Source organism: Synchiropus splendidus, chromosome 5 (assembly GCF_027744825.2).
Source record: "Synchiropus splendidus isolate RoL2022-P1 chromosome 5, RoL_Sspl_1.0, whole genome shotgun sequence".
NCBI classification, from domain to species: Eukaryota; Metazoa; Chordata; class Actinopteri; order Syngnathiformes; family Callionymidae; genus Synchiropus; species Synchiropus splendidus.
Window position 1 is genome coordinate 22998229 of NC_071338.1, and position 15525 is coordinate 23013753.

The following is a 15525-nucleotide window of genomic DNA, read 5'->3' on the forward strand; positions in this document are numbered from 1 at the left end:
TCCATCTTCTGGCCAAACCAACAACAAAGTGAAACCAACAACTCCGATGTAGTTACAATTTATTTACACTTGGACAAATACAAAGGTGACAGAAAGCATGGTTGATAGAATCCATGAGTGAAAGAGTTAATGATTGGAAAACCAAAAAGTTTAAAATAATGCTGCAGAATGTTCCATTTGGACAAAAGTGGCAGTCAAGCCTCCCTCCTACATAAACTGCATTTCTTAAGACTGGCAGGACACACCTTCAGTGGCGTCAGCTCCGCAGTCTGCTTCATCTTGACACACCGAAACCTTCTAACAACAGCAAAGAGTTCTGTACAGATGCTTCTCCACATGGCCTGCGGCACTGCTCCAAAGTCTCAGGTGACTCATGATCCAATAAGGGCAGACCGATGATCGACTGAAGGTTGGTGGAAAATAACAAAACTCTATTTACACTTCTCTATTACTAGTATTTCACAGCTTGGAAATAATACAAAAAATGTTTTTTTTTCTGTACACAGTGAATAGAAATCTGGTCAATTGTATCAAATGACGCTCCGGCCCTCTACATAAAGTGCACTTGTTCTGTACAACACCAGAGAGGGTGCCGGGCTCACCGGACAGACCACCAGAACCTGGGAACTGCTGGATCTGTGAAAAAACATGTAGCTCAGATACAGCTCAGAGCTTATGGTTCTCCGGCAGGTCGAGCCGTCGTCCAGCTCACCTCAGGAGGGACTCCTGAAATGACTGGGTGTTTAGATCACGTAGTTGTGTGTTGAATCTGTACACATGATGTACCATTTAGAGCATGGGTCTGACCTTGGTGCGAGCTAACGTGGAAAGCCTGTATTGGAGAAAGCAAGACAGTGGAGGGAAGTTGGGGATTTGTTTAGTCCCAGACAGGAAGGCTGGGTCAGCAGGGAGGAGACTCTCCATAGAGTCATCGCGTGTATCTGACAGGGGGCAGTGTGGAGGTTTGTCCAAACATCTCCGGTCCATGTGGGAAGAAACTATCCTGAGGTCCAACAGGAGCTTTGGGGGGGACTGGGGAGGGAGAGTAAGAGACGGGGGAGGGGGGAGTGAGGTGGACAATCAGCTGGTTTCTATGGCAACTGCAGGCTCATCATCGTGGAGTCAGAGGATGGAGGCCAGCAGGCAACACACCGGACACCATCTGCAAAACATACAGGAAGACGGGAAGCATGAGTGTCTAAGCAGAAGCCTTTGGACGGTGTGTGCACGCGGCACTTCGAGGGTCCACATGGGCCCGTCTGGTGATGCATGCTGTGATGATGCAGCAGTGCAGGCAGCAGGTTAGAGCTCACTGCAGGACGCTTGCATAATACATGGAACAGCCAAACAGGATGTCGGGGAGTGTGGATCACAGGCTCAGTTTCAGGGTTAAACAAAAACAGTACGCATCACGTCTGACTGGGAATTGGGTTTTTCAAAACAACATCACTCAGTATAGTGAAGTGACTCTCAGTCGAGGAACTTTAACTTGACTGTACAAGCTCTGTCACCAATCGCATCACCACATGCATCTAAAGCAATTCCAGCCAATCATATGTATTTTTTAAAGTATCATCAAAAATGGCAGGTTGTCTAACTAACATGTCAGCACCATAATCACCCCATGACTGCCAGCACAGCCAAGTTTGACAGGTTGTAGTTTTGAATAACTCAAGATCCTGCATTAAATCCTCCAGCATTACAATAAAAATACAAACACTGAAGTCATTGTTTGAACAGACTGTATAACCATCCATTATACTACAGCTAGAAATTAAATGTCAATAAAACATTGAACATTTCTCGATAAGTCTGGTGTCCAACATCACTTTTGATTTAAAGTATAATTAAAATATAATTTATGCAAGTATTTTCAGACAATATCAGAGACCATAATGATGGCATCCAAGGAAGCGCCAAAAAACTGTCCAAACATAACTCAGACAGCTACAGTTATGATTCATGTTTTACAGAGGAAGAAGTCAGGAGAGGCTTAGCAACACAGCATGTGGTACCTAACCCAAGTATATTCAGGCAAAAGAACAGACTATCCTGTTAAAACATCAGCACTAGTCACAGGACCATCATTGAAACTGGGATCTCTTTTAACAACCCTGTGCAGTACAAGCACCCGTCCATCAGGGAAAATACAACTCCAAGTGGGAGAGTGGGGAAACATGTGAAACTGGTGAGATGCGCATGAATAAGGCCTATCTCATACTACAATCTCATCGTAGTGTGAGATTATCTCCCTCGGCAGATTGATGAAATGTGTGAGCACTTCTCATTTCTTACCTCTCCTCCTGCATTACTCTACACTCTCTGGAATAATCCATTAAAAACGTACAGAGGAATAAACTGTGGCAAAAGGTTGAGGTCTCTCTCTTTCACACCTGGTCACACAGTGCTAGTGCGGGCCATGAGGAGCAGGAAGCATACACTCAGCTTGATATCATGCAGGAGAGTTCGGTGAGAGTCGGGGAGGACAACAGCAAGACTGCCACGCAGGAGGGTCGAGTGGGGGGGCGAAGGTAAGTAGATGATAAACACGCTTTTTCGGGACACTTTTGCTGAGGTCTCAGGCATCAAACCAGGAGAGCAAAGCAACAAGACACAAGCACAAAGCTGATTTCAGGGTCACTTGTTCAAAGTAGGAGTTTTCTGGACTTGGTATGCAGATCTGCTCCAGTTCCCAGAGGGCTGCACCCACCCGATCATGTGGACGTGCGACATGAAGAACTAGCCTGGTGCTGCGGTGCGACCATGGAAGACTGAGTTAGAACATGCTTCGTGTTCATCTAGGATCATCACCATCAACTCGCTGCCTCTGAGGTCAATCAAACGTCTGCGGGTCTGATATTTTCACTGTGAGGATGCACAAAGTTCACTCTTGAAGCAGGCTTCATTCAGACTGTGGTGCAGCCCTGGGAGGAACTGGAGCTCTGCATGGTTGGTGCTTTGGGGACGTAACTCACCCAGTGTTGATACTGTCACACTAGAACATGGCGAGCGTCTACTTGGCGTGATGCTCGTAGGGAATGCTATTCTGAGGTTGGGGGGAGGGAGAGAGAAGGCCCAATATGTCAAGTTACAACCAAAATCATGGATCAACAAGTGAACACAAAGCCAGACTGGGCCACAAATTTGACTCCGTTCTCTCAATTGACTTCAGTCTTAGCTGGATTGAGTCCAAGTCAAGCTGTTATTTACGCAGGACAATGGCTGGTTCAGGTTAGAAGGCACTCGACGTTAGTTGTGCCAATCACTGCTACAACAACAAAAAGCTACATTGCTGGATGGAGGAGCAGTGAAGACGTGGCGAGAGAGAAAACATCTCTTGCCAGTGCAACAAGTCAGGACCAAATGGCATCAGGAAATGTTGTACCTGGGAGGTGGACATGCGCGAAGCATCTTGCCGTCCTGTTAGATCTGAAGAGGAAACGTTGACTGGAGCCCCGCGGTGTAACCTCATGCTCACTTTACGCTCGCGCTCCATACCAGAGGCTTGACGGGGGGACGCTGATAGACACAATAACAATTCATAGAATTAATAGAGTTCACTGCAGCTCAACAGCGACCTCTTTATTCAGAGACAGTGGACTAACCCGTGTGAGACGTCGGGGTCAGCGGTGTGGGCGGGGCTCCTTCCTGGGCTGCCCGAGGTCGGCCTGATGCTGCCGGAACTCCTCTGGCTCCTGGGTTTCTTCCGTGTCTCAGTCTGTCCTCTCTGTCCCGACGTTCTCGCTCTGCTTCCTCAGCGGCACGATTGGCCCCCTGCGAGTGACAAAAAAAAAAAAAAAAAAAAGAATGCTCAAACTCCCAACTTTAGCTTAATTTCCCCAATCCCTACAAAGTATTTACAAATCTAATAAAGGGCACAGGTTGTACTTTTCAGTGGCACCACAGTAGGTATTAGTACATGTTTCATGGCTACTCTTCTTTTAGACACAGACTCTAAGGTTGAAGAAATGAACTCTTTTTTTTTAAACCAAAACTACCTGATAGCCTATTCAACCACTGATGAACACATATTTCTGGTTTGAGGGAGGAATTATGAATCTTTTCCACACTATACATCTTTTAAATAAATCCCACACAGACTAGTTCATCAACATATTTGTACTCACAAACTTGAGCATGTTCCAGTCAAACACGTAGTCGTAAGAGAAGCCCTGTCTGTGAAAGAGGTTCCTGAAGAGCTGTCGCAAATACGAGTAGTCCGGCTTATCATCGAACCGCAGGGAGCGACAGAAGTTTAAGTAGGTGGCAAACTCAGCTGAGACACACAATACATGAAAATCAGTCAGGACCTCTTCAGAGTTGAGGTCAGAGATGAGACTTGTGTACATGATGTACAGATGCAGACTCACATGGGTATCCCTTGCACAGCACCTCAATAGGAGTGGACATTTTCTTCTCACTGATTCGTTCATATTTTTGCCTCTTGGTGGCAGCTTTGAGTCCCTGCCATGGCAGGGAGCCCAAATTAAAATACATGAGAACATAGCCCAGCGACTCCAGGTCGTCACGTCTTGACTGCTCTGTGGAAGCAAAAACAGGATGTGACCAAAGACATCACCGTTAACGTAAACTGCCCACAATGCCTTTACTTACCGATTCCTAAATGTGTGTTGATGGAAGCGTAGCGGGCAGTGCCAGTCAGGTTTTTATTCTCACGGTAAGGGATGTGCTGGTGTGTGCGTGCATCACGGTACTTTTTGGCGAGGCCAAAATCAATAATGTAAACCAGATTCCCTTTTTTCCCCAAACCCATCAGGAAGTTATCAGGCTTCACATCTCTGTGGATGAAGTTCTTGGAGTGGATGTACTCGATGCGACTGATCTGGTGAGGTACAAAAGCTTGTTTTAGGTCAGAGCTGCCCATTTGGGTTGCAGAGTTGAGCTGATAACACAAACCATCTGATCAGCCAGCAGAAGAACTGTCTTGAGGCTGAACTTGCGGGAACAGAAGTTGAAGAGATCCTCAAGGCTGGGTCCCAGCAACTCCATCACCATCACATTGTAATCTCCTTCAGCACCGCACCACTTTATCGTTGGAATGCCCACTATCATTACAGACAAAGCACACATTCAAGTTCAGATAATGACATACCCATACAAAGACCAAGACATTTGACCTTGTGTTAAAGGCACTGTTGAGGTCGAAGAAATCACTTATCTTGAGTTCTGCTCTGATATACAGGGCTGCAACGACTATTGACCTACTACCATAATGATTAGTGTCGGTATATGATGAGTAAAGGTTGACAAACACGCCGACATGTCTGATTGTAGTGTCATAAATAGCATTTTTTTCTAAATTGCTATTTAGAAAAAAAAATCCCAAAATACATGATATTTTGACCACGCCAGAGAAAATGTAGGACTCTATGGTCTACTTAAATTCAACATGCCAACTTTTCCAATGACTAATTTGTTTGTTGCTTTGTTTTCAACATATCTGCAAAGAGGAAGCAGCATTTATTAAACACAGAAAGAGGAGAGAAAGAGGAAGCAAGAAAGGTTGGAGCATAAACACGAGTCAGCTGACAGAAGCACCCAAACAGAGGAAGAAGCCTGCTGCGTGCACATGGTTCAGTCACCTCCTCCTTGCATCATCTTGTAGATCTTGCTCTCGATGTGGAGCTGGGGGTGTTTGGTCTTCACGCATTCCAACTTGATGGCGACTTCTTCGCCAACTGAAATATCAGTGCCTGGAAAGAGGAACACAGATTAGTATCGTTGTAATTATAATTCAAAGTAAATCAGCTTTATCAAGCTTAACAAGCTGGCAGCTCTGCAAAAATAGTTCTCCTCCTCCAACCTTGTTTATGAACATTATGTCCCGGTAACTACTTGATCGGCATTATTCTGGGTTGGATTTGACAAGCTACCTCCCACATTTAATAAAGGTGTGGTTGATACCAGTGAAACACAAACATGTTCAAGCCATCATCTTAGATTTTTGTTTTTTTTTGTAAGTTTACATGTACAGAGGATAGAATTGTGATCAGTCAGACTAATTCATCCATATTGCTATGTATAAATGTGACTTCCTAATATAGTGAGAGTGGAATATAGGAGGACGGGGGACAGCTGGTTTTCAGGCAGAGACAGAAAAGGTTATGTGGAGCCCAGTGTCGTAAATACATCGTATAAAATTAGCATTCTATTATAAATAAATAAATAAATCCAGTCACTAGTCATAGATAACTCCCTCCTACGTATCCAAGCATTCACATGATACTCACCATCCTATTATTGTGGCAAGCAAGTACATGAGTAATTTAATGATCACACTGGGTGGGGTGGAACCAGTTTAGTTTATGTAATGGTAGCGAGGGTGAATAAATCCCTCAGCTGTAAACTGTGGGTTTGACATTTCCAAACGTGGATGGAGTTAAATATATGTATACAGAAAACTAACACTTCAATCCTCTCAATAAAACACACAATAAATTGACAATGTGAAATGAAGAGACTACACTGTTTATTTTGTGAGGAGTCAAAGCACATCTTGATTGAACTTAATATTTTTATGATGAATTAAATATAATCACTGGTTCACTCCATCGTGGTAATATGCCCTTGGGCAAATTGTGTTCACATCTGACAAGTAAAATGGCACCTTAAATGTCAACCTTCAACGATTGTACTGGCCCAGAAGATTATATTCCTGTCTTAACACCGCGAAAAATGCGACTATAATATGGTGATTTCTGGATCACCTGACAGTGCCCTTGGGCAAGACTAAACCTCTCAGTGACAACCAGAACTTGTCTGGTTTCAACAATAACACCAGGAAGAACGTCATAAACCAACGTTGGTAACAAGCTGTGTGAATAGCTCGATTCTCAAACAGGACTTTTAAAAGAGCTAGTGGCCTTTTTTGAGGAACTCAGGGGGGAGGGGAGGGCTGTATTGTGTACAGATGACCGTTTCTCGGTCGACTGGTTTGGTGTTGACAACCGTGTAAATTCGGAAGTTGTGAGTTTTGAACTGGTTATTTTGATTTTAAATGTCTAAAATGTCGTTCTAGACTAACAATACTGACATGTTAGCACAACAGGGCATCTGCATTTTCCTCCAACAACCGCATAAACAACAGCGAACACTGAGCAGATTAGGAAGCAGACCAACTCAAAAGAACAACTGTTGCAACCTGAAGAATAAATATCTAAATAGAACGAACAAAACACAACCGACCCACATTTACTTACCTAAATAGATGTCACCGAAGGATCCGCTTCCAATTTTCCTCCCCAGTCGGTATCGGTTCCCTACTCTTAGTTCCATTTCGCTGTTTTTGACGTGGCTTTTATCCTTTCAATTCTGATAAAAAACAGAGAGTCCGCGGATTACACTGTCGTCCACCAACCCTCAATAAAAAAATCCCACCTACACTAATTGATTTACAACCCCCCTCAGTTTAACCTCCCTCTTACCCCCCGAATCCCGGATTCAGTGTCGGAGTCGAATCGAAATTTCACCATCCCTTTTTCGCGTTCCTGAGAAAATGCCACAAACAATTTCGATGGATTCCGATAGTTTCAGCTGTAAAGTTAATGTTCCCGTCGGTTTCGAGAACACAATCGACGTTAAAAGAGAAGGATTGAGACGGATTGTTGCCTAAACCCCCAAAACAACGGAGCTATCCACTACCAGATTCTTCCCTCTACGTGAACGCTATTACGCACGTGACGTCACTTCCCACAGCAACCACGGGCAGACGATGGAAATAGCCCCGTTTAAAGCTATTTTGAATCGAACCGAATTTAGTAAAATGCGTGATTTAAAATACAGCGGGATACAAAATATCGTGTAGAAAAATAGAAACAATGAGATTTGTTGTAAAGTGCGTAAATGTGTTTCGTTGCATATTAAAAGGAATGAGTGCCAGCAATTTTACTGTTCATTTTATAAAGTACATAGCTTTTGGAAAAAATGCATTTTAAGTATAAGTTATTTTTACACGATTAAAAATATTATTTTCCAACGCACAAACATATATTTTTAACAAACTAAGGCGCACATGCCCGATGCCGATTTCTGATTCGCTGAGCCGCTTCGATTTTTCCTATTGGTTAAGCCGTTTAACCAATCAGGTTCCAAATTCCGGAGCTCACATGGACGACCCGATGTTGAACAGATTGAGTAACCAGCTGTCACGTGTGTGTCAACGCTCTTCGTGCTGCAGTCATGTAACAGTCAAAACAACCAAGAAGAGTGACGCGCTTTTCCTAAGTAAATACAGTCAGTCAATGCGAAACAAAAACTTAATCGCGGAGTTGCTGCAGTATGTACTGTTTTTTTTCCCCACTTTTATACGTCACAGCATTCTTCACACTTAACTACCTTAGTATGAGATATATATATATATATATATATATATATATATATATATATATATATATATATATATATATATATATATATATATATATATATATATATATATATATATATATTATATAGTTTGGGAGATCATGTGATCTTTTGACTTTACAGGTAGTACCGGCATCCACATGGTAATCATGGATGTATGGACCGTAGTTTTATATGAAGTATGATATGAAGTATCATAAATAAATCCATGAAAAAAGTTTAGATTTTTAAAAATGTATTTAGGTATTTATTATGCCTACTGTCACACTCTACTCCATCTGTTGCATATATATGTGCTGTAGAAGCGTTCATGTATATTTCTTAAAGAGACCAAAAACCTGCCAAAGGTGAGCATATATTTTTTTCTAACTTGTTGCTTTCTGCTATACTGTTGTCTTCCCCCAGTGTGAGTCTGCAGGGTTACACAACAGCTGGCTGGATGTTGGAGACTGGAAGGGTGGAGTATGGACTTTTAAGGTTTGATTCTGGTCCAGCATGTTTTTTTCTTTGCTGACAATGAATTTGCTTTAAAGTAAATCATGAAACAAGTGTGAATAATTGTTCCACCTTTCTGCGAGTGGTAAATCTAGCTACTGGGTTTAAAAATGTCAGGTTTTGTTGTGGATCGTGCCCTAAAGCCCAAAACAACAAGTGAATAAAAAGGGTGTGTTGGAATGACAACATTTTTCACAAGCGAAACAGTGACGTCGTACCTCATTGTACATTCACTGTACACTTCTTGCCCTCAGTGCTTCAGAGATGAAGCTTTTGTTTGGTTCGTTGTGTCTTGTACAGGCAGGAACTGCTGCACGAGTCAGAACAGCGTGTGCTTGTCCATGCTGGTGGAGGGGCTGCCTCAGGTGGAGTAGATTAATAATCCAATTATTACCAGTGCAAGGCTGATACCACAGAACACATGCTGTATACTTCATGAAATGTGTTGGAGGTTCGCTAATCTCTCTCATATAACACAGTTATTTCCAATACATCATCTCTAACTGCTCCAGATAAACTAGTTAAAAAACAGCAAATGACTGAATGTTGGTATTGCTCTTGCTATGTACTTTCAAACCTGTTCTCTGTAACCAACTATATGTGACTGGCCTCTGCCTCACCAGCTGAACCAAACTCACTTCTACTGCTACTTCCTTCTTTTTACACACATTATCTCATGAGGATGTGGGACATAGTGTACTTCATTTTTTCATTACAACATCACGCAGCTCCTCTAGTTTGACTCACAGACGAACCTGTACACAGTTTTTGTGTGTAAGAGCCTATGCGAACTTGTAGAGCTCTGCCTGTGGGGACCAATTCTTGGAAACAGTTGGGGACGTCTTGCTGGTCCCCACAAGTTTAGGTTTTATAATTGAATTTGATTTTGGTTGAGGTCCTGGTTAAAGTTAGCCATTTGTTTTGGATGGTTAGGTTTAGGGGGAGAAAGCATGGACGTCAACTGTGTTTGTGTGTGTGTGTTTGGGAGGGGATCAGAACTATTGGATCAGACCTAAAGGAACCACCAGCACATTCACACATACATAATGTGAGTGAAGAAGAAAACGTGTCACTCTTAGAATGCCATAGTCATGTCACCCAACCCCAAGTTCTCTCCACCTCACATGATCTGTCAAAAACAATGAAGAGGCTCACCTATGAGGCACCGTCAGAGCCAACACCCACACTGGAAAACTCATACTTACATTAGTTTCTGGGACAGTCACCACACTGGTTGCTCCTGAACTACATTTCACATCAACCTTCGATGATGTATCAAAGGTCCGTGAGAATTGTTTTGGGGGGATTTGTGACTCACTTTATCGTCGTCATATGGCATGGCATTTTCCGTCAGTGGTTGCCACAGCTACTAGTCACCTTAACCCGGATGCTCCCGAAACACACCTATCTTCTTCATGTCCTCCTTTGCCAAATCTTGTCTCACTGTTGAATCGAGCACAGGATTTGAATGGGATACTGCCATCTGGTGGCTATTTTGTGTAACTGCAAAAGGGAAATTATGCCTGCACATCAACTAATAAAGTGAATTAAAAGAAAGTTACATGGATTAAACTTAGAAAAAGACTTCATATTGGGCATACTATCTTTGATTTATTTACCACTTTCATTTTAATCAATTTAGTTAGATCTATCAATAGCCTGAATTTTTCCAATATTTGCAAGGCAAATGAATTCTTTTCTTGTCTTAACGAAACGCTCAAACATGTCAATTTACAGGTGAAGACCACTTATATTTAAGAATCCAAATGGCTCCATACTAACAGAGACAATGGGTGCAACAGATGAACCGGATTAAGATCCAAACTCCCATGTCTGGTCATGTCAGTGAGAACAAACACTCTCCACTGAAGCATTCCAGGCATATTAAGACCACAAAGATGTGTGAAACTCTTCAGAGGCTTCACTTTATGAAATGCTTATTGAATAGCAAAGCAGCCGATGTGGCATGACCGATCAGCTCTTTTGAGTCCCAGTGCTCCTTCTTTTCTCACAAACATGTCAAACCATGATCTCCTCTCTTCCGCCTATTTGCTCATCTCTCCTCCCACTTGGTACTCCTCCACTTGTCTGGAGGAATTGGACTTCGGAGCCTGCTGTGTTTTGTGTTTGAGGAGTGAAGAATGGACCGATGAGCCAGAAAAGAAAAAATAAAGGAGCCTTGAATTTCGCTGTAGTAGAACAGACACACTCCCAGGAGCACAATCCAAACTGAGCTCAGCCAAAGTAAGACTTTTGTACATTTGTAATAGTTGTAACTTGTGAGTTGATGTACTTTGCGTCATGAAGGAGAGATCAGCTTGGTGTTGTTGTTGCACAGTGGCATGCGATAGGCTTCACAAGAACACTCACACCCACTCTCAATGAACAACAGCTGGAAGATCAGAACTTTTTTTTTTTGAAAGCCAGGAAGGAAAATAATCGTGGGATCATCTTAGTCATTTCATAAGAAACGAGGGGTGACTTGTGAGGAAGTTAAACGCTAATTTAAATTTCACTAATTTTTCAACTTCCAATATTAGAGTAATGAATACATGTAACTTAATGTATGTTTTATTACAACATTTTATATATAACATTAAATTGACAGAGAATTTAATGGGAATCCATCTTTAAAATATGTACATGTGTATCATCAAGCAACTCTTTTGTTTTATTTTTTTTTTATATATTGAAGAGTATTCCAAATCAAGGAATACAAATTAGTATTTCCACTGTTATACCTTACCTTACACCTCACCCTTTCATCACTCTAATCATGTTGTTTTTCCAGCAGTCATAAGGGGAAAAAAAACAAGGGAAAAAAAAGGAGAAAAGGAAACTAAAACAAACATTGCAACAAAGAATGATATGAAGGTGAATGTCAGGATAAACTTGAACATGCTGGGATTTTGAGAAAAAAACTATTGACATTTTTATTGATAATTCATTAAATTAAGTGCTATTAATTGTTGTTTTCTGTCTAGTGATGGGCAGATGACCGTGAAACAGTACTGCAGGTTGATGACAGTGTCCAAATTTTGAGAGGCCACAAGATGGCGCTCTTGGTTTAGAAATGATGTGACGTTTTTTGATTTAGTTTTTCTCGTCCAAAGCTCTTAAAGTAGACAGTGCCATCTGGTGGCCACTGAAAACCAAGACACTGTTTCATAAAACCTCACCTGCCCATCTCTACTTCTATTACCTCAACTACTTTCTCATTTATGTATTTAAAAAAATAAGTGATATATATATATATATATATATATATATATATATATATATATATATATATATATATATATATATATATATATATATATATATATATATATATATATAAGTGTGTTGAGAACATAAAAACACCCCAAAGAAAGGTGCTTCAGAAATGAACACACCAATAGTTGGAGAATTAAGTAGTTGAATAAGTGAAACCCCGATGATTCAGAATTTGACAATGTTGACGTGAATGTTGGTGTTGCCTGCACATGCCCCGGGCCTCAGTAAAAAAGTGATTCTCTGATCTGTTTGGATTTGTGTACTGTCAGGCAAAGAGGCAGGAGCGAAGTCCGCTATCTGCATACCAGTCGAACAAGATACACATCATGGCTGACGTGCCTCCATCAAGTCAGACGCCAGCCTCAACCTTTGGTTCTGTCCCTTTGTGTTAGATGACCAGATGTTTATGGACTCTCCTGCTCCTCTGCGTTTGCGCAGTGGACTCTTTCCGGAGCCGGAGCAAGAGAAGAGACCGCGACCCCATGCAAGGCTACATGGACCCCGACAACAACCATCAGAACTTCAGGTGACTTGAACCTTTGTCTGTGTTATGGTTTTGGTGATCAGGCTTATAGTAACCAGGCAACAACCCAGCTATTCACAGAAGGATGTTCTGAGCATAACACTTGTGATCCTCTGTCGCTGAAGACACCCAGAGATGAAAGAGTGTCGCCGCTGCTGCGACCCAGAAGAGGAAAGCCCTCCTCAGTACCCCGGCCATCACCCCCCACACTACAGGGTTGTTCCACACATCAACATCACATTGCTCAAAGGTAAAGAACTTTACCTTTATGAGTCAGTAACACTGCCCCTTTAACTTCTCCATAGACAAATATTGGATATTACATTAGACAGTTAAACAGTTATCGAGATTAACAAATGAGATTCAAGCATCTTATTTATTTTCAGAGATGATGGTGTTAGCTATCTTTGAATAATATTACAAAAATATCAAGTAATATAAAAGTGTTTTTTTTCTGGTTTTATTAATTTATTAGAGGAGAAAGGAAACAAATGCAATATTATTATTTCAAAAACAAAAAAAAAATGACTGCATATCTTTCACTTGGAAAATGAGTCATCTGTCATTCCCAGGTGAGAAAGGGGACGCTGGTGAACGAGGGCCCTATGGCAAACAGGGTAGAGCCGGACAAACAGGCCCTTCCGGGCCCGTGGGCATCAAGGGCAGCAAAGGCAGCATGGGCCTTCCAGGTGAACCCTGCAAGAGCCATTTTGCAGCCTTCTCAGTGGCTCGAAAGAAAGCGCTGAACTCCTTGGACTACTACCAGACGCTAGTTTTCGACACTGAGCTGGTGAATCTGTATGGCCACTTCAACATGTTCTCTGGTAAGTTCTACTGCTACGTGCCAGGCATCTACTACTTCAGTTTGAATGTGCACACGTGGAACCAGAAGGAGACCTACCTCCACGTCATGCACAACGAAAGGGAGGTGGTGATCCTCTACGCACAGCCCAGTGACCGCTCCATCATGCAGAGCCAGAGTCTGATGCTGGACCTGGACACTCACGACCAGGTCTGGGTCCGACTCTTCAAGGGTGAGAGAGAGAACGCCATCTTCAGTGATGAGTTTGATCTATACATCACTTTTAATGGACACCTGATCAAGCACAAAGACGAGTTGTAGTTCTGAAACAATGAAAACAATAGAATTTGTATGTAAAAATGAATGTCACTAAGGATCAATGTAATCCAGGTTGCCAGGGAGCAGATCTTGCACTAGAGGGCGCTCATCTAACAATAGTGTTAAAATCTCAATTCTCATATTTCTTTTCTGCTTCATCTTTTGAAAAGGAAAAACACTGATCACTGGGTAAAAGCGGCTGACACAGAGGGTTGTGCTGGCAAAGGACGGATGTATTCAGCAATATTCAGCAATTCTATTATTTCAATCTCTTTTTCCATTGTTTGAATTCCTTTGTGCACTTTTGTATTTAAACGACATAACTACTGTAACCAGTTAACACAGAATAATATACAAATTGTTTTGCCTTATATCCATAAATATATATATATATATATATATATATATATATATATATATATATACACACACACATATATATATATATATATATATATATATATATATATATACACATATATATATATATATATATATATATATATATATATATATATATATATATATATATATATATATATATATATATATATATATATATATATTTAAATTTCTGTCTCATTTTTGAATGTTGTCTTCTGTGGAGGTAAATTTGTACCGTTAAATTTTCAATCCAGGAAAAAGTATAACACAAACATCTTGTTGGAATTCAAAATGGAGTGGCCAATTCAAAACCTTGTTTTTTATTTTCAAAACATTTGTTTTTTTGATCCCAACCTTTTTTTTTTCAAATTGAAAACTAATTTTATGAATTTATTGTATTCTTTTCTAAACTTGCTAATTCTAGACCTTGTCATTCAATTTATTTTTTTTATTAAAAATATTTCCTTCAAAAGTATTTTTACAAATTCTATTATTTTGTTTTTCTTTTATTATTTCAAAACTTACATTGAAACGTTTTCTATCATATTCATTACCTTTCCCATTACATTTTTATGAATTCAAAGCTTGTCTTTAAAATACTATTTAAATATATTATTCCCCACCCCAAAAAAAAAAAAAAAAAAACTAGACAGCATGGATTTATGGACGTAAATAGACATAAAAAAAAAAAAAAATCATGTCAGAGATTTGCCTCTATTCAGTACTTACAGTCATATCATGACTCATTAATAATTTTCAAGGTCAAAATTCGTGCCAATGATGTTGCCAGTTCTACCAGAAGATTATTTAAAAAAATAAACACAAAACTTTAGGAAAACACATGCACACAACATACTTGAGGTGATTTACAAAAATCAGTCAAAAACCTTGTGTATGTTGCAAGTAAATATGTGCAAATGTCAAGTCAACCAGTTTTTGAGAAGTCATTAAACTATGCTGTTTCAAAAGACAGTTCGGTGGAAACTTTTCTTGCAATATGATTTGTTTTACATCTTTACTGTGTCTGTGAAAGGTTTCTGTCAGTGCAGAAAATAAAGCTGACTCACAATGATAAGCCTCTTTTATGTTTGTCCTCCCAACTGAGCTTTAATAAAAGCTAAGATTGGCATGCCTGCGGTGAAATCTCGATGAAACAGACTTTCTGCAAAAATCTGAACCGTCATCATTTCTGAGTGCACATCTGTAACAGGAAGTCAATGAACATTCAGCTTTAAAATGAGTGGCGAATTGGCAAAGGTTACATGCCATTTAGCAGATGACTGAAAGTGACTTAAGGCAGATCAGCTTGTGGCACCAAGAGCCCCGTCTACTCAGCGACTCA

General features: G+C 40.7%; 2 protein-coding genes across 4 annotated transcripts; one reads left to right on the forward strand and one right to left on the reverse strand.

Moving 5' to 3' along the window:
* Positions 1-46: 46 nt before the first annotated feature.
* On the reverse strand, positions 47-9117 carry csnk1db (casein kinase 1, delta b). 3 transcript variants are annotated; one of them, XM_053866875.1, is made up of 10 exons: positions 9099-9117; positions 7221-7332; positions 5604-5714; positions 4918-5066; positions 4615-4843; positions 4371-4541; positions 4128-4276; positions 3606-3774; positions 3386-3519; positions 47-1162 (listed from the first exon to the last, which is right to left on the reverse strand). In XM_053866875.1, the coding sequence occupies exons 2-10, from the start codon at positions 7294-7296 to the stop codon at positions 1112-1114; spliced, it is 1239 nt and encodes a 412-aa protein (XP_053722850.1). In that variant the 5' UTR covers positions 7297-7332; positions 9099-9117; the 3' UTR covers positions 47-1111. The 3 variants fall into 3 exon arrangements, with proteins under 3 accessions (XP_053722850.1, XP_053722849.1, XP_053722852.1); XM_053866874.1 differs by lacking the exon at positions 9099-9117 and adding an exon at positions 7446-7702; XM_053866877.1 differs by lacking the exon at positions 9099-9117 and adding an exon at positions 2976-3046 and having other exon boundaries at positions 7221-7702.
* Positions 9118-9953: 836 nt separating this feature from the next.
* c1qtnf1 (C1q and TNF related 1) lies at positions 9954-14189 on the forward strand. The gene is made up of 4 exons (XM_053866878.1): positions 9954-11124; positions 12549-12682; positions 12805-12929; positions 13252-14189. The coding sequence occupies exons 2-4, from the start codon at positions 12549-12551 to the stop codon at positions 13800-13802; spliced, it is 810 nt and encodes a 269-aa protein (XP_053722853.1). The 5' UTR covers positions 9954-11124; the 3' UTR covers positions 13803-14189.
* The last annotated feature ends 1336 nt before the right edge of the window (positions 14190-15525 follow it).